Source organism: Manacus candei, unplaced genomic scaffold (assembly GCF_025592945.1).
Source record: "Manacus candei isolate 608988 ecotype Guabito, Panama unplaced genomic scaffold, ASM2559294v1 h1tg000008l, whole genome shotgun sequence".
Taxonomy (NCBI): Eukaryota; Metazoa; Chordata; class Aves; order Passeriformes; family Pipridae; genus Manacus; species Manacus candei.
The window spans coordinates 17,798,176-17,822,068 of NW_026138056.1; the positions used below are offsets into that span (position 1 = coordinate 17,798,176).

At 35.3% G+C, this 23,893-nt stretch overlaps 1 protein-coding gene across 6 annotated transcripts in view; it reads right to left on the reverse strand.

Moving 5' to 3' along the window:
* ST18 (ST18 C2H2C-type zinc finger transcription factor) overlaps positions 1-23,893 on the reverse strand; it is a 182,684-nt gene that overhangs the window by 62,361 nt on the left and 96,430 nt on the right. For all 6 annotated transcript variants that reach the window (XM_051774222.1, XM_051774229.1, XM_051774264.1 and 3 more), the window contains 3 exons: positions 11,367-11,473; positions 4,812-4,866; positions 2,955-2,985 (listed from right to left, as the gene is read on the reverse strand). In XM_051774222.1, the coding sequence (XP_051630182.1) occupies positions 2,955-2,985; positions 4,812-4,866; positions 11,367-11,473 (193 nt within the window). The remainder of the gene's footprint in view (positions 1-2,954; positions 2,986-4,811; positions 4,867-11,366; positions 11,474-23,893) is intronic.

Genomic DNA, 23,893 nt, shown 5'->3' on the forward strand with positions numbered 1-23,893 from the left:
ATGGAGCTTCTATGCCCAAAAGGTGTCAGCTTCAAACTTGAATGTATGGGACAGAGATCTCCTGGCTCCAGCACTTGCTTCTACCACATATTGTTGTTTGCTATGTTTAGCTTGTGATAAAAAGGCTCATCTTTGCTTAATGTAGTTTAACTACCAATGAAATCACCACAGCACTACTTTCCTAAATAAAAAATAGAACCATCTTCTTAATAAGTAAATAACTAAGACTTCAAGAAGAAAGAGTTCTGTTTTGAAGGACATTTAGCATATTATGCTTCAACATTACAGGGTATGCAGTAGATACAGTAAAATAACCCTAATAAATCTGAACAAATAACACAGCAGTGTTAGCAGTACTCATGCATGAAAAAATTATTTTTATAATATTGAAAGCTGGGATTCCTTAAGACATATAATTAGATGAAATCAGTGCAACTATGACACATAAATAGTTGTGTATAAGTGGTCAGTATCTGGAAGAAAAGTACTGTCCTCCTTGCACTGCAGTGCAAGAAAATTTTTAGTTATTTTATTAAGCAATAAAAACAAACAAACAAAGAACAAACAAACCAAAACCCCAAAACCCAGATTGCCCCTTAAGGTAATGTTTTTCTAAAAATATACTTTTTATGCAGAAAGGTGGTCCTATTTCTCAGAAGAAGGTGGATGATAACAACAACATTAGCCAGTTTTCTTGGTGAAATCTTGGCTTTCTTGAAACCAAGAGACTTTTTTGGCATTTAATTCTTTTAAGCAAGATTTCAATGCCTGAAATTTAGAAGAGAGAAATTTTCATGCATTATTGAATTTAATCAGTGATTGAAACTCTTTGTTTTGCTTTTTATTTCATTCTCTACTTTTGTGAAACATAAGTTACAGAATAAGAAAAGGCTAACAAATGCTCTAGAACCAATCAATGTTCTGAAATTAATAATAATACAATATGAGCATGTAAGCTTATGTAGTGCCTTTTATGTAGAAGTATCCCAAGGCACTTCGTAACAGAAACTCAATAAGGAGTGCAAAAGTGCTTTGTCAGATAGGATAAGCCAGGGGAAAAGGGGAAATTAATTAAGCATGGATTTAAATTTCTCAGCCAACACAGCATTTAGAACCTTGGTCAGAAAACACAGTGGTTTCAATATCTGTATCCAGGGAACATAACAGACTATTTCACTCTTTAATTCTTGAGGAATGTTTAATGGTTTTTCCACACTAGTATGGATATGACTAATAGGAATGCAGTCCATCAGCTATGTTTCCAAAAGGCAGCCCCCGCCTCTCTCCCTCTACTTTTTCATGGACAATTAGATTCATAGAAGTTGATCACCTGACTGGTATGCTAGTAAAATCCCTTGACTGCAGAGATACCCCATGAGGAATTTGGTACTGTAGAAATTAGAAATACCAAGTTAAGGACTGGACAACGCCTTTATATGCTGTTTAGTTCACTATTTTAAACCAATGTATGTTTCCTTATGGAGGTAGTCCACATCTCTGACAGAGTAATTGCTAAGACAGCATGTGTTTCACAGGGAAAAACAAAGTTGCTTGGGAAAAGCTGTAGCAATTGATAATACATAAATTACAGCTTCCCTGATGTTGCAGAAACTTGTACATCCTCTATTTTTCAAACATTTTTCTCTTAGGAACACATGGACCATCCTCATTTTTGGACGGCTGCCTCTTCGGATTAATACATCCTTCTGGTGTATAAATTAGGGATGCAGAGAGGAAAAAGGAGAAGCGCTAAATCTCAGGAAACTGAAGCCATACAGAAAAATGAGATTCAGAGTAGAGCTGAATGAGTGACTCACCATGAATAATTTATCCAAAAAGTTAGCCTACACTTCTGTTCATGGAATATCTATAAGAAGCTTATAATTTCCTCAGTTTTATTATAAAACAAAACCTTAAAATATTGTGTGTCTTGACTGCAAAATAACTTCCTGTAAATGTTTCATGTCCTATCTTAAGAGGTAGTGGCATTTTGGTTGATCAAATAAATCACATGATGATGTTTCTGTTCCCGAGATGGATGAACCCACAAGCACATATTTTGGATGCTTGCTGTGATTAAACAAGCAGCTCAGTAGCATGTGATGAAAAGTGAGTGTAGGGAAAATAAGTTAATTTAAAAAAAAAACTCTGAAGAACTTTCTGCAAAAATGTTTTCAGTATTTATATTGCAGCTGTAGTGAATTGTAATTTTGATTAATAGCTCTAGGAATTTGCAGCTACCTGTAAATACTTGTTTTCTTGGAGATTTGTTACTGAATAATCTGTCAGTCTTTCCCGAGTTTGTTCTAAATTCTAGGATCAGTTGTTAGGATTTGAGGCACACATTGGTAGATTAAGGTAGTAATGTTGAAATTTTATTAGAATATTTGTGATCTGGAATATCCTTGTGTAGTTTACGGTTTGGAAGGTACTACAATACATTGTGCAAATTTGCAAATCTGCTACTTCCAAACACTATGAAACCTCAACAAAAACTTAAGGAAGAATGAGCCATTAATGCATGTAGAATTTACAGTAGTTTACAGCTCATTTTTTTTAAAAGCCATTTGGCAAAATGTGTTAGCATCTCTTAGAGTATTCAGATATTGAGATACTATAACACATATTACAGGAAAAGGAAGACTAAAGATCTGAAGATCAACCAGAAATTCTTTTGTTGTATCCCTGATACAGGCTGAAAGTAAAGACAGCATACCTGAATTCTGCCCACTTCCAGTTACTTTTGATTATGCTTGTATAGTTATCTCTAACATTTTGCTTTAATTTTTGGTATATCTAAAAAGTGTATCTGCATCAAGTACCCTTTTTCAGGTCTGTGCTAAATCATTACATAATACATCATTTACTGGATTCTTCATTTTATAGCAATATATAAATTATATTTATCAATATAATCAGAACATAAAACTGAAAAAATAAACATGAGTTCTTACCTGAGCTCTTGAGCTATAGAGTCCACTTGAACTGTTAATAAAAGCAGGAAAGAATTAATTAGTTTACACTTCCAGGCTTGTGCTTTCTGCAACCTTGCACCTGCCTATCTGTAATGACAGAGGAGTGGCTATCAAAACACAGGTGGTTATTTCATGCTAACCACAGGATTGTAGCTACTAGTGACAAATGTTAACTGAACATATAATTCTCACAGTTATTTTAGAATGCATAAAACCTGGAGTATGGTGTTCAGTGGAACAATAAGGAAAATAATAATAAAAAAATAAAAGTAAAAGAAGAGACCCTTTTACTGAACACAGAAAGACAAATCTCTGCTTTTTCAGAATATAAATTCAATTTTGGAATGCCAAAGGCTGGTGCTTACAAATACCTATCCACAAAGTGATATACAGCCTATTGACAAGGCCAACAGGTGTCTCTAAGAACTACTCATATTGCAGAGGCAACTTCTCTTGTTTCCATTTCTGGAAAAATATTCTTACATATTAATTGCTATACTTGTGTGTACATGAGTGTAAAATATATAGAGAGAAAATCCATGAGTTTTAAAATTGTGTTATTAGCTTTTTGAGTGAAAGGGTAAATACAATCAATTTTTGTTAAGCCTGACCAACTGAGAAGACATACACTAAAGCTGAGGTGTGAATAACTTCCCTATTCAGTGAGTTATTCCCTCGGGTTTAGTGCTTTTGAAATATACGTGAATTTTATATTAATTTCAGAGAATATTACAGAAGTTTTGATATGACAGTGATTATGTTTTTTAGAATGTTTTTTCTCTATTTATCCCCTCTTGTCTGAAGTCAGTCTGTGGTATTCAGCCTTCTTTCTCTGTCTCTTCCTAAGTAAAGTCTAACACTTTTAATGTTTTTGATCATTTGAAAATAGAGAAGCAAACTAGACTTTAATTTTTCATTCTGACTATAACTTAAAGGCACAATATTAAAAATCCAGAACTACTGAGTTGTGACAATGAATTGACGTAGTCTGTTTTGCACAATGCTGAGCGTATAGAAATCTCATTAAAATCAGAATGAAGGATGAGTACTTTGCACCTCTGAAAATAGTCATAAGCAAAAATTTTCACAGGGCAGGCAAAACTTAGACCTTTATTTTTAAGTATATCCATTTTTCACTTGTTATCAAGAGTCACAAAAAGTGGTATGAATTAAAATAAAAAGTTATTTTACTGGAAGGATTGTATTGCTAGTCAATCATGTTTTCCAGATGTAGAGATCATTAAGGGCCTGTTTATCTCTCAGTACTGCATTTCCATCTGTTCCTTACAAAAAGAGAGGAATTTCTGGGAAACAACACTATGCCATAACTTTGCAAATGAAACATGAGCACCAGTGCTTAAAAAAAAGCACAAAATTCTCCTCTGCAACATACACCTGCACCTTTTGATTAAAGTAAATATACTTCTGGACCATTTATGTAGCTGATTTACAGATAATTAACGGTAATAGACAGAAAAACATTCAGGTGGCTGAGACAAAGTTTTGGTACATTACTTTGGAATCATCCATTCAATATTGTCTAGTTCTACTCCCTATGGAGAATCTTTATTTTGCATAATAAAAAGCATAGCCCTTATTTTCTTTGAAAAATAACTCAAAGAAAATAGCATACGGTAGGTTTTTTTGGCTTTTCTTTAAACCATAGCTCATAACATCATGCCTCTTAATGCCACTAGTCTGTGTCCTGCCTTGATTAAAAAAGCAGCCTTAAGGAAGCTACACACTCTCTTACTGCACATTAGGGACTGTGCACAGGAACTATCATATTTCATGGTGTTCTGGGCACAGGGTCGTGGAGCATGCTTGCTAACTCACCCTTGGTTCCTTTTGAGCGTGTGCGCAGCTTTTTATTTTCCCCATCTGCATCCATCTGTAATATTAACACAGGGTCTTTAATTCATACCTTTTGCCATTGAGAAAAAAAGATACTCCATTTTTATTTTTTTTTTTTTTACATTTCCAAAGGCTAGACAGTAATAGAAAAAAGAATAATCATGCCTTATTAATCTTGTCAAAGAGACAAAAAGCCATCTGTGAATATCTAGTAAATACCTAGGAGAGACCTTTAATGATACAGATTTGTTTAATAAAGTGATGGCTATGAGTGACTCTGTAAGGTTTAATGACAAGGTCTACAGGTGCTAGCTGAAGGCATAAGGTTAAAAAGAGTAATGCTTCATGAGTGCTGCTTTCAGCATCCACCTCCTGAAAGAAAAGGTCCCAGAAAGCAGCAGTGCCTACAGGAACTCTACATTTTTGTTGTAACTGAGGCACAGCTATATAGCTGTGTTGGAACCTGCATTTCTGACAACTTCATCCTTAAAATGTGAAAGCTTCTTGCTTGACAGTGCATAATTACACATGTACAGCTTTGAAATACCTCACCACTTAATCAACTACTTCTTTAAGTTTTGCTTAGAGACAGTGAGTTATGGATTTATATGAGTTTTTGTGAGAATGTAGTGCCCAGGCTTGTATTTCACATTAAAAAAAGAAAAACCGAATTAAAACTAAAACCCAAAACCCCCTAAAATTTAAAAGCTCAGATGCCCCCCCCTCCCCAACTCAGCTGTTGTCATAAGATTTCTAACTGAAATAAGAGTCCTTTCAAGATCAGCTGTTCTCACGACACTTTTGGCTACATCTAAACCAGCACTGGAAATATGCACCTTCTGGTCTTGGATGTGTCCCAGACACATAATTGTAGGGGCAGGCTTTCAATCCATGGATTTTATTGCAAACCCCTGAAATTCAAAGGGATTAAGATTTCATGTTATGGTGTGGAGAACTGCAGTGACATATAGCAGATTGTACAACAGTGCAATTTTGATCATGTCCAGGGAGGCAAACTCTTCTTTCTATAAGTAACACTTAATTTTTATGTAAGGAAGACTCTCAAATCAGGAATGTTTGTCTAGGCAAAATATTAGGAACTCTGGAATTCTTTTTATTCAGTCTCTGAGGGAATCTTACTACCTGTCTTCGCTTTGAATCTCAGTTTCCCTGTTTGTATAACGGCAGTGATCAAGTATACTCTAGACAAAGCAACTCCCATGAACCTCTGCAGATCCATTTGCAGACACCAGCATATGATTTATAAATCTGTGTTGGGTGACAGGTAGATGTGGATACCAGAAGTTTTCTGGCATCCCTGCAAAAGGCTCCAAGATAAATATCAATGTCAACAGAAGATCCTGTCTGTTATTTCACTCTTGCTTTCTGAGGATCAGGTGAACTGAACTGAGGGAAGATGCAAGAAGATCTGTTTGTGCCTTTTTCCATTTATAGAGTTTGGAGATTTGAGTATGCTTTATTTTTAGCTTTATATGACTCAAATAACTGAGATGTTTTGAAGGTCTTACTAGAAAGAACATTACAGAATATGACAAAATTGACCTGAGAAACAAAAAGAGTAAAGTCAGCCTTTCTAGGGAATAAAAAGTATTTTTTCTAATTTCCTGAAGTCTTTTTTTTGTTTGTTTTTATATATGTTTGAACATTATAAACAGCTATTGGAATCAAAATACCTATTAGCAGGAGAGAACACAACCATTTCAAAAGGGTATTCATGGACTCAAAGAAATCTAATTCTAGAACACACGTTAATGATATCTGAAATGAAAGTATAAATTGATGGAAATCATCAAAGCCAGACAGTGATATCTTTTCTCTGTTTAAATTTACATCTGATATTGATCATTAGCAGGGAAGGAACATGAGGGTCTTGTGTTTATGTAGTAGGGCTGATGGCAGTCTTTACTTGTTACTATCCTCAAAACATGGAGAACGAGTTTTCACAATGTGACTGCAATGGTAATGGGAAACATGGCTCTGTTCTCTGATGCTGAGTTGTGATTGAAGGCACTGACCTGCCATAGACTTATAATAGGGGAGCAGGTGTGGCAATGATGGACTTTAATTTCCTTTAATAAACCTTTTATGTGCCACACTTTTACTGCCATTCTATGCTCTCCAAGGTCCTGCACATAATAGGTTCATTACTTTTGATTACTATAGTCTATTGAGACAAACAACTCCAGAACACACTATATATTATGTTCAGTTAAACCAATATAGACTATTTATCCACTGTGCATTATTTCACCTGCAACTCTACAGACAAAATTAACAACAGCTCCGGTAAGCTAAAACTATTAAAACCACTGGTACTCCTTTGTCATCATTTCATAATAAATACCACACCAATCACACTGCTGCTCTTTTAATTATGAAACAAAAAGTGTCCACTGCTTCTACTGAACAGCAGTTACTTTGGTCTAAACAGCAGGTTGCATTGTGATGAATATTTAAAAGACATACAAAGAGTGAAAAACAATGATAAAATCAATGCAGGTGATTTTTCAATTAATTTTCTTTCCTTGTAAAAGTTTCAAAGTATGAGAGATGTTTTTATCAACTCAAACATAAAATTTATAGGACACTTTATTCTGATGCATACATACATCAAAATAATCATCATGTCTGTGTTGCATAAAAACCACTTTAACTTACAAAAAAAGTTCCATACATTAACTTGAAAAATACACAAAAGTAACTTAATAAAAATGAAGTCTCTTAATTGTGTCATCAAAAGGAACTCTCTTGCTCAAAATTTAAATACAACATCTTTGGGGTTTGGTAATTCTTTCAGAGATTACCTGATACTGATAAAAAGTGAATGAAGTATTTAATTTCCATTTTTTATCTACATAGCAATAATTTTACTTCAAATTACAGCCAAGGATGGTCAGCAAGAAGCATTCAAACTTTCAAATCACCCATGTAACAACACAAGAATGAAATTCTGAGAAATTCTATCCAATTTTTAGAAGTAATTGTTATGAAGGTGTTGAGACATATATTGTTACTGTTATTTGCTGTAAAGGTTGGATGGATACTGAAAGGTGCTTCTTGCTGTCAAAGCTGGGGGATCTCAGCTCTCCCTCCCACTAGATATGTTTGTTGTCTTGAGAGAAGAATCCATAAGAGGTAAATAAAATGTCTGCACAAAATCCTCACACAGTGTTTCACTACTAATTTTTTTAGCCATCAAGACCATAGGAATAATAAAGTATTTGCCAGGAAAATTTTACTGGGAGTTATAGTCCCATATTTTTTAAGGGCAAGCTCCACAAAAATAATGGCAAGTGAATAGTGGAATTAAGTCCACTTAATCTTTGTGTCTTATACCTAGATTCTCTGATTTGATGGATTTAAAACTCATCTAAACATTTTCCTTTCAAAATTACTTGAAGCTAGCTAATGGACTCTAAAGGAATTAGTGGGAGATAGACAATGAGAAACACAATGATATAGAGGTAGCAGCCATGCCATTCCAAATAGTTAAGGAAGTAGGCTAAGAAATAAATACTGCTTCAGTTACACTCTATTTCTGTGATCTCAGAATTTACTGAGGATGTGGTTGTTGAATTATTTTCTGAAACCATGTTCAACAAATCTCCCTAGGTTTATGAATGCTCTCTGTCTGACTTTGTGAATTTCAGTCTGATCCTCCCTCTACTTTTCCGTCAATATTGGTTGAGACTTAAGAGGAAGTCAATAACTAGATCACAGAAAACTGATTGGAGTCACAGTACCACAAATTCTGCTGGCTGAAACTGTAGTAATTTGTTATTTGACTCCTACAGGGTATTTGCGTTTCTCTCTATTAACTTACTGGTGGAATAGCAGCAATCGTACTTTGTGAGCAAACTAATTCAGAGTTCCTGGCTGCAAAAACTAAATGTTACTTCTTCTGTTTGTACCATCCCACTGTAGATAACGGACTCGAGAGCACCACCTGGAAATACTTCCCTGAGTGAGAGAATCAGGATTTGGCTCTGAGTTTGGTTTTTTGTCTGCCTAGAGTCTGTCTCTGCACATGTGCATGTACTGATGTTATAATAGGATACAAGAAAATGACTAACAGCTGAAAAAGGGCATGGGCAATAAATTACAATAATGACAATAATAATAATAATAATAGTAGTAACTATTTCAGTTTATTTGCACATTTTTAAATTTGGATTTCAGAAACTAATTTGATACTACTATCTTGGTAAGATAGTTTACAGCACACTACAGTGAAATAAACTATGACACAGGGAAGCCAGTGTTGCTGATGTAGGTAAAAGTGAAATGCATCTCCTGGAAAGAGCTAATGTAAGAACTATGCACTTTGTAATTTCCATTGTAATCTTCACATAAACCTGACTTTCCTGGGATGGGTTTCACACTACTGAAGTGTCGATCTGTTTCCTTTCGCATAACTAGCTAGAGGAAAAGAAATCACTATCTAGAGTATAAGCTTTAACATTGCATTGTGATTTTCCAACTAGAAGTTACGTCTGATTTTCAAAACAAAATCTGGCAAACAATTTCTCTAAGACAAACTTTATCTGATTTTGAGAAGTTTGGAAAAAGAATAGTTTTTCTCTACTATCTTAATTTGCGAACTACTGAAGTTTGTATAGAGACAAAAGTCTCTAGCCCACTGTCACTAGCCTAGTGAACTCAGCCAGAAAAAAAACAAACCCTGATGATTTTTAAAGCACATAAATCCATTCTCAAGTCTCATATACAAGCCACAAACTTCAAATTTGAAGTCAGACACTGCTAAACACTACAAACAGGACTGTGCTGTACTGTGCTCCACAGAGACATGACATTCTGTGTTCTTCTCCCTACAATAAATAATATACTCAGAGCAAGCTTTTCAGTGGTTTTGGTACTCATACTTTAATGTTTCTTTTCAATAACTCATTTAAGATTCTAGTGCATGAAAAGAGAATAATTTCATAAAGAAAAATATTAATAAATCTGAAACCAAGATTTCCTATAGACTGCCCAGAAGTACAGATCACTGTTTGGCTATTGGTGTATATGTGTGCTGACTGCATCTTTCTCTTAGTCTACGTTAATTTGTTTAATATGAAGTATTAATTACAGATTGACAGTGAGAAGTACGGTAAGAGAAAGAAATGCAAAGAAGACATATAGTAACTTCTAGACAAAGCTTGGAAATTTTGATTACTGGCAGTAAAAATAACCCAAAATCCAAAGACAAAATTTTTAGGAACATTGTTTTCAGTGTGGTTAAAGTTTCTTGCTCTTCTTTTTTCTTTTTTTTTTTTTTAATAACATATTCATGGCTGGAAAGAAAATTTGAATTGAATATTTTGCTTTAGTTTGCCCAGTGGTATGCCTGATTCCTCCAGGAAAAAGTTGAATGACATGGAAATAATTGGTTCAGCTGTATTAATTTTTCAGGAATTAAAATAAGTACATCTACTAAATGAAGACTTTAAAGCATGTTTATAACACACATAAATCATCAACAATTTGGCATTTTATAGTGTGATTTAATGGTGAAGACATTTTTGAGAAGTAGATTTTTTTATGTTGAAGCCACTACTTGAAAACACGCAGTGATAAAATAAGCCTTAAATCAGAGGCAAGCTTGAATAGCTTTGTAAGGAGGATGATTTATTTTGATTCTCGCTTCTGATTTCTGAGTTGTCACTGCTGTTGTATACTTCATCCATGCAACTTTGCACAACTGGCAGTGCTGAATATAAACCAAAGCCATATGTTTATGTCCTTTTGCCAAACGACTACAGCAAATAGTTCTATTATTCCCTTAGGTAATCAACGTGTGCCAAGTATTTCTATTAGTCTTCTTTACCAAGGCTTTAGAGGGCAGAGTCACAGCTTTATGAAATCAAGGGGCAACAGCTAGCTTTTTTAAATTCAGAGAAAAATTATATAGCAAACTACACTGAAATGCATCTCAATACAGGCTTGTTTCTGGAGGCTTTTTTTCCCCCAGATTATTATTTTTGATGTAGTTCTATGTCTTTTCACTATTTCCCGGGCTACTATATATTAAATATAATTTTTTAAAAGAAAGAAAGTGTCAATATTCATAAAAAAATACTTTGATGCCTTGGGATCTTTTTAAATACACTTAAGTGTTTGCCTACCCAACTGATATATGGTTTAAAAAAAATCAAACAATAAACATTACATATTTAAAAAAAAAATCACAAATAAGCTTTCCATCAAAGATTAAATTTAAGCAGTGCATTATGAAGTATATTCTCCCTCCAGAAGTCATATAGATTCAAAGATAGTTGTGTTACTGACAGTATGTAAGGCTAAGAGAGTGTAATTTGCAAACTTAAAAATTAGAATTTCTACATATTTACAAACATTTTCATCTTTTCAATATTACTATACTTGACTGTTGAAGACCACTGTTCTTGAAACAGCAGATGTTATGTGAGAAAGGTAGTCTTAGTGCATAAGACATTACACACGAAACCACATAGTATTCTATTCAAATTAATTTTTGTGAATAAATTATCCCACCTTTGTGTGTTTCCAGGTGAAAATATGTGCAGATTCCAAAGGACCAAATTCGTCACTCAGCCCAAGATGCCTTGACTGGTTTAACAGAAAACCTTCAAATTCATTCTCTGGAAAAAAGGAAACCAACAACAAACAAAACAACTAAAGAAAACCAAAAACCAGCTATACTAAATAAAATATAGATGAAACAAGACACTCTTTAAATCAAATGGGTAAATAATCCAGGTGCAATATTTTCTTCTGAGGTTTCACAAAGATAGGCTATAGAGGCATAAGTTATGATTCTGAAAGGCACAAAGAATAACATTTTTTCTTTCCTTATGATATTTTCTTTATATTGTTAATGCCCATTTCAATAACTTATGAAATAGATCTTCACTAAGGAAAGTTTTTCTTCTTCAATGAGTAAAAATCCACGGTTTCTATATGTAGAAATCCTTAGTCAAATGTTTTAATTGCATCGGAACCTCTTTGATGAAGTAGTATGGTTCAGTACATGCTGTAAAATAAATGAGAAGCATTCTGAAATATTTTAAAAACAGAAGAAAATCCCTCAGTTTTATTTTTTCTGATTTTGAATATTGGAGTTAAAAGTTTGGCAGGCTGATAGTGTTCTCAGCACATGCCAACCAAAGGAAATTCTTGACGTTTCTCCATTCTCTATTTTTATTCTTTTCTGTGAGGGACCTTACGCTAAATCAACATTTACAGTGAAGGAAGTAGAGCTGCAGAAGTTTACATATGAGTGCACAAGACTGAGATCCTTGTATTCAGAAATACTGAATACCCAAACCTTTCTAACATTTAAAGTTGCAGGTACTTGCAACCTGGGAGCACCTGATGATGAGAAGTTATTAAAAACAAGTTTCATTTTGGCATAAGTGCTGGCACGAGTGATCAAAACATAAAAATTTTGCTATCACTTGCAATTTCAGAGCTCTGTTTCACATATTATCCAGTGTATTTTGTAAAATAAATCTATTCCTTGAACTTATTCCAATCATGACAAAGTTTGCAGATAAACTTTTGGAACTTAAACTGTTCATTTAATGATATCTGATGATATTTTGTAATGTTACATTTCTGAAATTGGAAAGGCTCATTCTAAACAGATTCTCAGGGAAGCTAGAGTTTATTGAATGACTAATTTTTGCTCATGTCCCAATAGATATTAGTTACATCCCACTGATAATTTTTACTTAAAATAAATAAGCTTTTATCAAATAGTGAAATAGACAACAGATTTAAGATGACAAAGAAGGGAGAAAACCCAGAACAAAACATCCCAATACCGTTAAGATTTTTTAAGCACTTTTCTAGCCAATATGTTTCTGGAAAGAGGTGCTGTTTATCCTCAAAGGCCTCTTTTTCTGTTATTCTATTTCAACATTCATGAAAAAAACAAAAGGAGTCTCAAAGCCTTCTACCTGCCTCTTCCTCTTTGTTCAAAAGACACTAACCTAAAACAAAAGATCTCTGAGAAAACTACAATGGTGAGCAAAGTTCTTTCTAAAGCCTAAAACTTATCAGATTTTTGTCTAAAATTCTATCATTTTAAGTATTTATTAACAATATATTTTTCATTTATTTTCTTTAAGATTGCCAATAAAGAACTAAATCACATAAGGGAGTAGCTGTAAACCCTTTGAGTTCCTAATGTCAAACTCATTAGCATCCGAATAACCACACAGCAGCACATCATCTGCACAATTGCAATTTTTTACTACTTTTAATAGCGTTTCTCAAAGGGCTCATTTTCAACTTTCTTCAGTGGTTAGTTGGTTCTCTGGGGAAAAGAAGCTTCTTGACGCTCACAGCTTCCACTCAGCAACCAGGCCGTTTGCTGTCAGAAGTATCAGCCCTCTGCCCCAACCCCATCTGCTGTCTCTCTCATCCTAAGGGACCGAGAGTTAAGACAGCACAGCTGAGATCCACTTGGAAAAGTGCACAAAGGACAAGAAAAAATATACAAAACTTTTCACGTTTAACTTTACAAAATAAACCAGTACACTGAAAAGGAGTTAGGGCTGGGTCAGGTCTGGAGAGTAGGTTTTAAAATTTTACTGAAAACCTACATGCAACAGTGCCATTTTCTATTTTACTCCCATCTGCCTTGCATGCGACACCATCAGATAACTTCGTGAGGCAGAAAGTGTTATAGTAGGACAAAAGCAAGACAATATAAAGTGCAAAACCTGGACCCCTCTGCTGTGTTTAATCACAACAGAAGTTACTGGTTAGTAAGTTTAAATGTGCTATTTTCGATTTCTTTCACATAACAGGGTGCTGGCTGCCATACAGCTGATTCATGGCTGAGTACCCACATTTGAAGGTATGGTGTTTCATAAAAAGTCTAATACAATGTCATGTATCTGTCATGCTATAAACAGAGTGTGTAGGATTATTCTGTGTCATGGGATGTGACATACCCCTGATAGAATATAAACTATGTGTCACACCTGTCCACACTGCAAAAGGAAAGTTACATTTCAAATATAAGTGTTGGGATCTGATAGCTCAGGCAGCAAACAAGGGTTAGTGCTGATTTCAAAGAATGATCAGGGTCTAACACTAAAGTTATTGAGAAACTCTTTATTTTATTAAGTTTTATGAATTATAATATTGACCATGGGCCAAATTTTGAGCTATTGCAAGTGCACATAAAAGTGTGCAATGCCAACTGGAAAAAAATAATATCTCAGCCTCAAGAGCCCACGAAGAACATCTAACTAGGTTACTGGTGACTTAGATGATAAGATCATTGTTGATGGAAATCAGGCAGAGCTAACTTACTTATTTGTTAGTCGAGGTTCTTTGGTGGGGTCACTCCCCTTGAGTCCACATGTATCTTCATTTGGCCCAATCTATTCATAACTTGCATTTTGTCTTTTTTAGTAAAGAATTCAAATGGAATTAAAGACAGCAAATTATTCTTATATTTCAACTTCCTATGTGTCTGAACCATATTTTTCATTCTAGAAGGTGAAGCTTGCCTGTCTGCAAAGAAAACTTTCACCCTTTTCAACCAACATCTCAATCCAACTAAAATTATAAATTTTATAAAACCACAAAGATAGAATGTATGAGTTGCTTTATTTGTCAATGTAATTGTTCAGTTAAGTCACCTGGAACCTTTGCAATTCATTCTTTGGTTTATAGCCATTTCCAGTGCAACATGATTTTGTACTGACTCTGAAGTGCCATCCTACTGAGATCCATGAGTCATACTAGGATACTGATGTGAATCACAGTTTAGGTCCTGATCCTCAACATCAAATGTGTGTGACAAATCCCTTCAAACAACCTTTTTTGTTGACCCATTGTCTATGGGTAAAAGTCCACTCATTCAGGTCAGATTACTAGAGTTCCTGACAATTTAATTATGAGAAAAGACATATTGTACAGCCGCAAATTATCTCAACTGAAGTCTGAAATTGTTTTCTCTGTCAGAATTTCAATACTCAAAGTTGTACTACATCTGTAAGAGACCCCAAAAGCTTTTTTGAGCATAATACATTCATTTTCCAACAGATTGATTTGATTTTCTCTCATTTACCACATCACTAGTTGATATATTGCAAATATGGAAATTAAAAATTACTACAGTTTGTGATTTGTTAACTCAGAATAGAAGTAATAGCAAAGGAAACAAAGTTCAATGAGCTCACCATTATGATCCCTAAACATTTCTTGTGTTTCTACAGTGACAGTGATTTCTCTTTCTCGAGACAAAGTAATGCAACATATTTAGTAAACGAGAAAAAAAATGTGAAAGCAAAAATTACCATTACAGTATATAAAAATATATTTAGCTCCTTACTGCAGTCAGATCTTTATCCTGCACAGGCTGGAGTATGTAAATTTACACCTGAAGTTCTGCATAAACCTCAGTGAGATCTTGGAGTGAATATATAACATTCAACACATGAGTAAACGAATTTCATTTGTCCTACAGCCTCACTGCATGGGCAGCCTTGGAAATCTGAAGGACTCTGCTTGGAAACATAGTTTTTGTAATTTGAGCTTCGGAAAGGAGTTTCTTTGGGGCAGGGTACTTTTCTTTGCACTTGTTTTATTCAGTGCAGAGTATACAGGAAACAGAATTATTACTGTTTCAACTATTGCATCTTCTTTCCCAGCTATAAGGCTAAACTTTATTTTATTTACTTCTTCCCTGCAATAAATAGAGGTCACATTAGCAGTGTGAGACAGGCTGGTAATACAAGCAGTTGTCTTTCTAGAACCCGTAAAAAGAACTTCACTTCCACTCATCCTCTCTTTTAAACAGAGCAGTAATTCCAGTGACATGTGCAAGATCATATTTCACCTAGCAGAAGAGTTTAACTTTCACCTGATTTAAGCAACAAACTATCCCTCAAAGAAGCCAGAGGCTTTGCTGTAATTAACATAACTGCATTTAGATGCTACTCATGACCGATAATTCCAACACCTTGTGAAAAAAAAGAAAAAAGGTTGCAAGCTGTAAACATTATAAACATATTCAAATAAGCTTAACGCAATCTGCCATGCTTATTTCTGCCTAGATCATGGACCAGCGAAATGGTTAATGCAAATGGATTTATAATTTGCTTTGGGGGGCCAGTTTCTTCTCCTTATTTATTAGCCCAGCTGATGGGGCAGATTTGATGAGGCACTTCTGGAATAATTGAGTCATCACACAAAGAAGGCTGCTAGCATTCAGAGTGGTTTTATCAGCAGCAAGCAGGCCTGATTACTGACAATTACACTCTGATCCGGTGATGGAGGAGAAAGAGCCAACGAGTGGGAAATGTCCGTGTTTCTATCCAGGAATAATTTCTACATTCATTTTACATGCTAAGTGTTTCCTATCTCTGCATAATAAACTGTAAACAGGAATAGATGGCACAATGTCCCTTAATATTTCCTGGTAATGAAGACACAAATGTACAGTGAGTGCTGATAAATATAGATGAAACATAAGCTATTCTCTGAGTCTGTATTGTTACCTTTAAAATAAATGCATTTTGGTGGTAAAAGCATAATCATAGCTAATGCAAAAAAATGACAGAAGATTGAAGCTGTCCTTGTAACTACACAGAAACTTTGTAAAAGTCCTGTTAATCACCGCTGCTCTAGAGGCTCACAAGCTGAAGGTGATATACTGGAAAGAACATTTTGTTTCTCAATAGTCAACTGTGCAGGAACTCTTTTCCTTTGACATAGCGAAGTAGAGCAACAGCAGTGACCTCCATTAACACTTCAGGGATAGAGCACATCTCAATGCTAAACTGAAAAACAATGAAGCTCGTCCTAGAAGACATCTTCACTATGATAAATTCTTGTTTCCCTCTCATCAGTTTTAAGATAGTGTTTATAACGAATAATAGAGCTAGACCACAGATTTCATGAGTAGTGCTAAGCAATATATTATTGCCTTTAGAACAGTACTGTAGAGCAACATAGGTGATGTAAAATGACAGTTCTTAACAAACTGCTGAAAGCAGAACTTCTGAAAAATCTGCTTCTTCAGGAAAAAGAAAGGGGGGAAAACATGAAAACAGACAAAGTAGGGAGTTGAAAAGTAATTTCTGTGTTTGTTGATGGGCAATTAGAGATTTCAGCTGGAAAATGTTAATGCCCTGGTCTAGGGAGAGTTTGCCTTTTTTAGAGTTGATCAGGCATGAAACACTGCATAATAAACTTTTCCATGCTTGTTTATTCCTTTTCCTCTTTTTTAAAGTAATTCATAGCTTCAAAAGAACTAAAAGTTATTCTCTGTTCTCCTTCTGGTAACTATGGTAACTATGTTTCATTAAAGTAACCACTTAACTTCAAGGCTTGTGTTACAATGATATGCATTATTTTGAGTAAAACCACACTATAACAACCTTATGATTTCAGAGCAATTTTAAAAGAAAGTTCAAAGAGCATGCGTCATTGACTCTGGAACACAGGGTTCGTTTCCTTTTAAAACATGTTTACTCTGAAAGCCAGGATCACTTTTACTGTGTGGAGTCATCTCTCTTGTGAGGTACTGTTGGGGGGGGATCACTGCTGACCTCAACAAGAGATGACCATGCTCTGCTCATCGAAGGGATGCTCAGTAGTTGCAGGATTGAGGCCAGCAGGAGATGCCTGAGTACACAGATCAATATAACTAAGAACAGTGAAATTGTGTTGCTTTAATTACTCTGTTACAGCTTCCTTCAGTATCAGGAAAATCCTGGTCTGGCTCTGATGTTGCTACATACCTGCTGTTTAGCCACCATTATTAGTCTTTGTCCTGTGATTTACTTTCAGCAAGCTAGTTCGGAATTGATGGGTTTGAAGGGCAATTTTGTGGGGGTGCTGTTATGGTTGCACTGAATTTCTATTGATGTACTGAAGCTGATTAAGTTCGAAAAGTGGTCACTTCTCAAATACTTACAGCCTTATCTAGGTTACTGTATTCCTTCTCTGTGATTTCTGACTGTTCCAGACATATTTTTTTTTTAATGAATTAATAGTTAAAATTAGGACATCACAATACTTATGCTAGACAAAACCCATGGCTAATTAGCTCATTGAATTTTCTGACATGGAGTCAAAAGAAACAATAAACCTAAAAATACAAACTTTTTTTGTGAAAAGAAATATAACTGCCATTCTGTTATCCTATGCATTCATCTTGCCCTTTCTGAACAACAAGGCTCTCTTCATTAAGCATGACAGACATGTCCCAAGAAAGGGAAAGTCACACAAAGGGAAGAAGTGTGCCTTCCCTCAACATGCAAATCACATACGTTCATTAACTTCAAGAGTGCCATGTGAAGTACAGTCTGCCACCATTTAAAAGACTTGTAATGACCCTAACTGCTAGAGATAATGGGGCTTGCTTGCAGTACTGCACTGCCCTGAAGATCTTAGTAACATGCTGAAGAGCACAGGAAAAAAACAACCCAAGTACAAAAAATACCACCTCGAAAATCAAAGTAGTGAAGACTATCCAAAAATTTGACTAATAACTGTCAGATACCAACCCAGTGTTCCCCAGGACAGACTTCTTTTTTGAAAGGTTTCGCTCATCATATGTTTGGGTCAGGTAAGTGGAGCAAGGAAAAGTGTGTTTAGTTTGTTCATAGTTATGTTGAGAGGTCAGCAGCACCGGGAATGGTGGTTTAAATACTCTTCTCAGAGCCTTTTATGATTCTAAAGTGGGGGAAAGATTATTTCCTAAAATGGCACCTGTCTTCTGTCACAGACATAAATAGAAGTCACCATGATTGAGCAAGTATCTGGAAAAAAAGAGATTGTGGAACTCTCTTCCTGCCTCTGCCACTAATCTATTCTGTACCCTTCATCAAGTTTGTTCACCTTTCAGCTAAATGAGAATAAAAACATAGAGTGCTTTTGTGCATTTCTAACCATACTTTAAGGTAGTGAATATTATTTTTATCAGCATGCATTTGTCAGTTTAGTAGCTTGGTCATGCGTTCACTGCTTCTGAAACTCAGTCTGATACTTCAAGGGTATGACTTGAGATTTCCAAGAAAAAAATCTTTCCTCTTTCTTTGCAAGCTTTTTTACTAAAACTAAATTTGAACAAACAAAAAAGGACAATACTGAGGAGGATAGGTACGAACTAATATATGGTGAATGACAAAATAATTGAAAACACATTTCCATTCTCTTTTGTCCTAATGTAGTAGGCAATCTGGAGGTAACCATACTCTTGACATGTTTGATGTTTATCTTAAAAATCTGTTTCACTTGTTTTCCTATACAGAGAAACATTCTCTAAGAAAATATCTTTAACTGTTTTCCTTTTAATTGTTTTTGCTCCTGGTGTTGAAAATGTCAGTAAGGTGTATATATATATATGCATATATTTATGCTTATATGCATATATTTATGTGTGTGCAAATATATATACATATGTTTGTGGTAACATTAATTTCAAATATTGCACACAGCAAGCACTGTGTTTATTTTAAAAGGAAGTGAAAGAGGAAGGTTTCTTTCAATGTGAACATCTTAGATGTGTGGTAAGAAAATGACCCAAGATACCACTAAACACTAGTGAGTTGAAAATAACACTACAGAAACATATATTTGTAATACTACTTTGTATTGATATAATAATAATAATACTATTGCAGCAAATATGACTACAGCAAGATGAAAAAAATCATCCTATGGAGAGATATCTTACAAACTTTGTCCCTTTATACAGAGTTACCCTTCAGACTCCCTATTGTAAGCCTGGCTGCATGGAAAACAACCAGAACACTCTCGTGGACCCCAATAATACATGTTATTTGTATGTGAAAGCACTTACATACATTTGGTGTTAAGTCACACAGGTATACAAAAATACAGTCCTGGTCAGAAGATCTTACAAAGTAAGGCGATCCAAAACAATTTTGCATGTAGCAACTGTAAATAATAAACAGCAGTTTAAAAATTCCAACAGCACATTAATGAAATTCTATTATTTTAGGTGATAGTTATGTCATTCTTGATAAACAGGACTCTATCAGGTGTCTGAATATCTATGTAATAGTCTGGCTTGTTGTTTGGATGTCACATTAAATCATGGGTTCTGTCTCTTATGTTGGAACCTCAAACACCAAAATGTGTTCAGGAAAAGGGGTGGGGTGATGAGTGGCTTTTGTGCTCAGGCTGTAATCCTTTTTTTTTTTTTCATAGGCTGTGCTCACCTAACCAGGAGACAGATTTTTGTTTTATTTTGAAGAGGTCTGCATCATCTTGCATCAGAACTGTGTCCTGATACAAGAAGTAATAGCTGTAACTTTTAAATAATCATCCTCACTAAAGACTCCATTATGGCAACCAACAGTGTTCTACCTTAAATCATTTTGACAGCGCATTCTTTGCACTGCCCATAGACTTGGAGGGTGTCCTCAAAACACTGAAAGCTGGGACAATATCCATGGTTAAGAAAAGTCCAGAAGCAGCCAAACAGGTGGGCACTTCTCCGAAAAAAGATCTTTTTAGATAGAAGACCTTTTGTACACTAGTTCTATCCTAGGCCCCCTTCAGGGGCTACACCTGAGAGAGAAAGTGAATTATCAATGACATTTTTTTAAAAGAATCAGTGGTTTAACACTAATTTCTAATCAGATCCTACAGAAAGGAACAGCTCGTATGGCAGCTGTACTTTTCCCAGGGTTAATTACCTTTCACTGCTCTCTACTAATGAGTCAGCTGTTCCTGTCATCACACAACTACACTGTGTTCATCTGTAGCTCTAGCTGTGGACAAACACAGTAGCTAGAGCCCTGTTTACATATTGGCGAGGTTTGTTGTGCAAAGAATTTGCAAAGCAATTTAAAAAAAAAATACTTAAAACTCCTTCCATTCCCATGTCTCTTTTCATGGAAACAGCAGTATTTTTAAGACCATCACCATGTTCTCTAGGTTACTAAATTAGCCAACAGGGGTAGAGATCTAAGGACACAAAAGCTAATGAAAATGGGTTTTTTTGCAATATTGTATAATAGTTTATATAAGGAAGGTTAGATCCCTGTAGCCATCTAGCTTGTCTTACCTGATTGATAAGTGAGGATGTTTATTTATAGCTTGCTAGTCTAGGACATAGAAAACTTCTTAATAAAATATGGTTTTAAGCAGTATAAAGGATAATAGCAGAAAAAATAATACACTTAAGGAAAGAGTTTGTACTATTTTTTATGGCAAACTCTAATGAGGCAATGATTGAAGACTTTCAGTAATCTGCTAATGTTTCTACGTAATTCTAGCAGGTAATTCAATAGCAAATAAATAGAACACGTCATCTTCTGGCTGGGGTAAACAGGATGTATTCTTTATAACCATATAAGATCAAGAATGATCCTCATGCATCATTTTCATATGTCCTCTTTATGGACTATATAAAACTTTGGGGGTAACAGGGAAGCGATTCACACCTAAATTCCATTTTTTTTTCAGGAAAGTAAGGGCACAGCTAGTGAGAACCTACAGTTAATCACTAGTGGTTATTTCAGCTTTCTCGTGGGAGGCTACAAAGACTATGGTTAAAGATGGGTATTGTGAGCGCTCTTCCAAAACTCAAGTCCTGTTTGGGTAAACATTCAGAAAATGTTTGGTTTTCATATAACCAAGTGTAGAACTCCAAGTTAGCACTGTCTTCGAAGCATGATTTTATGCTGAAAATATCTGTACAGAGGTTGCCCTGATCTGAGCAGATTTCCTTGTTGTAAGATCTGCAGATGTTAGCAGAGAAAGTAAATTTTCACCAGACACCAAAGGGACAACACGCAGTACACATCATGTGAGAATGAGCTCAGCTACCTGCAGTTTTATCTGCAACAGGCCTGTTCATGAAGATATTATTTGAGTCTGAATTCCTTGCTGTCACATGAGATAATGATAATTGACAAATTTAAGACAGGAATACAGTCATGTTAATATGATGATGGAAGAAGAAACATAAGCTTCCCGCTCCAGGTTAAACTTGCAGGACTGGTAGCTCAAAACCACAATAAATTTCCTTTTGAAAATACCAAAGCAAAAGCACCACAGCATTCCAAGGGATCACTTGAATGGTCATCTGGAAAATTAGTAGTGTACTTTCCTTTAAACATTACTGTAATGATCCACCTCTGTCTGTCAGGCACTTGAGGTTGTGCAAGCTGTATTGACAGCTTGAACACTCCAAACAGAGAGAAAATGTGAGCTGTGTGATTACGCTCTTTTAATAGACAGATATTTATTTATTGCTCTATTAGAAGCAATTCTCCTGCTTGGTTTTGTAATTTTAAGTGAAAGTGAATTTCCTGAAGGTGCATTAATTGGGCTTAAGGATTCAAAGAAACCTTGGATCACTCAGGTCAGGCCAGGGAAAACTGTTTTATGTAATGTCCACTTTGTCTCAGATTCTTCCCCTGACCAGAAGACTATTCCTTCTTCCAACACACTGTATCTCTCTCACTGTTGATGTTAAAAAATACATTCTCAGGGATAGCATGGCCATTCTTCACCCAGTCAAAGTCTTCACATGTTACTAGCTTGTCTTAGGTTTCCTGAGTTCTCAAGAACATTATTCCTTCTTTATCCACAGGCAAGAAATAGGGAAAAAGTCCTCTTCCCTTAGTGAATAGAAAACCCCAATGACTTGGGATGAGTTTCATCCTTTCCTGAGATTTGGTCTGCTTAACTTGACCTCTGTCAGTAGCCACACTTACTAGCTCTCTACTAGAAGTAGAGTTCACGCTGTACACAGAAGCAACTGCAGTACTAGAAGGCAGCTTTTCTAAAGAGCTTATTGGGCTGATGATAGTCCTACTATTGGGAGGAATCTCTACTGGAGATTCAGGAGGAAGGAGGAGAAAAATGTAGTGCCAAAAATCATTATGTCTTCCACATTGTGCCCACTTACTTATAAACTTAACTTCTTTATTCCTAAAGTTTTATCTAAATTGCAACTGATAAATAGATTCCTATCACCCCAGAATAAATAGGGAAGTAACCTGTGTGACCTGGAGGGTGTCTGCATGCTGAGCTTTCTGTTCGAAGGCAGCACTTCTTCAATGATCACAAAATAGTAACACATTATTCACATTAGTAACAATAAGTGGTAATGCTAACATTGTTGCTATAAATAATACTGAGCCCAAAACATTCAGGGCTAAAGCTCTCACGCTATCTAGAATTATTAAGTCTCTCACACTATTTAGAATTAGAGATATGTAAGGAGACACTTTTTAATGACAGCCACTGAAGGGTTGACTTTGGGGAAGAAAACTCAGAGATTATATGTGAGCTGGTTAAGCTTTTCAGGATAAATGTTACAACATTATCAAGGGTTATGTTTATTGAACTGGTGTCAATTTATACCATAATGAACTCTGCATTACCACAATTTTGGGCATTATTTTTACTGATTTTGAGTTTCCCCTGTGAAAGTGCTACTGAAGACAACACATAGTTACTTAGTTACTAACCCTTTTGTAAAATTCATTGTTTCAAAATTAGATCAAGCTGAGCATTATCTTACAGCAGAATTTACTACTCTGGCTATCCTGCCCTCAAGGAAAGAGTCTGAAAAGGCAAAGCACTGTCAGAGACCTGACTATGGCTCCCTGCTTCCAAGGACAACCTGCGCCTTCCATGGTATGGGTTAGGATAGCACTGTTCCACATGCTGTTCCATAGGGACCATTCACTACATAAGGGTTAGCACAGATTTGTGGAGTTCAATGCCGTTCTGAACCCTAAAGGAATTTAGAGTTGACCACCTAGAAACAGAATTTAAGAACTCTGCCTTGGTCTGAAGACATTTTGAGAACCTCTCCCTAGAGATTCAAAAGATGAAGATTTGTTTACCACACATCTATGTGCTAAAATCATGGGGATGAAAAATAATTCTGTAAAATTCAAAATTCTTGTCATCAAATCTCTTAAAAAATGAAAGAAAATAGTATGTACAGCAAATGAAATTTTTATCTGAAAGCTTGCTTATAGTTTTTATGATAGCATGGGAAATATTGAATCACTATAATCATCCACTGAAAGAGTACAAAA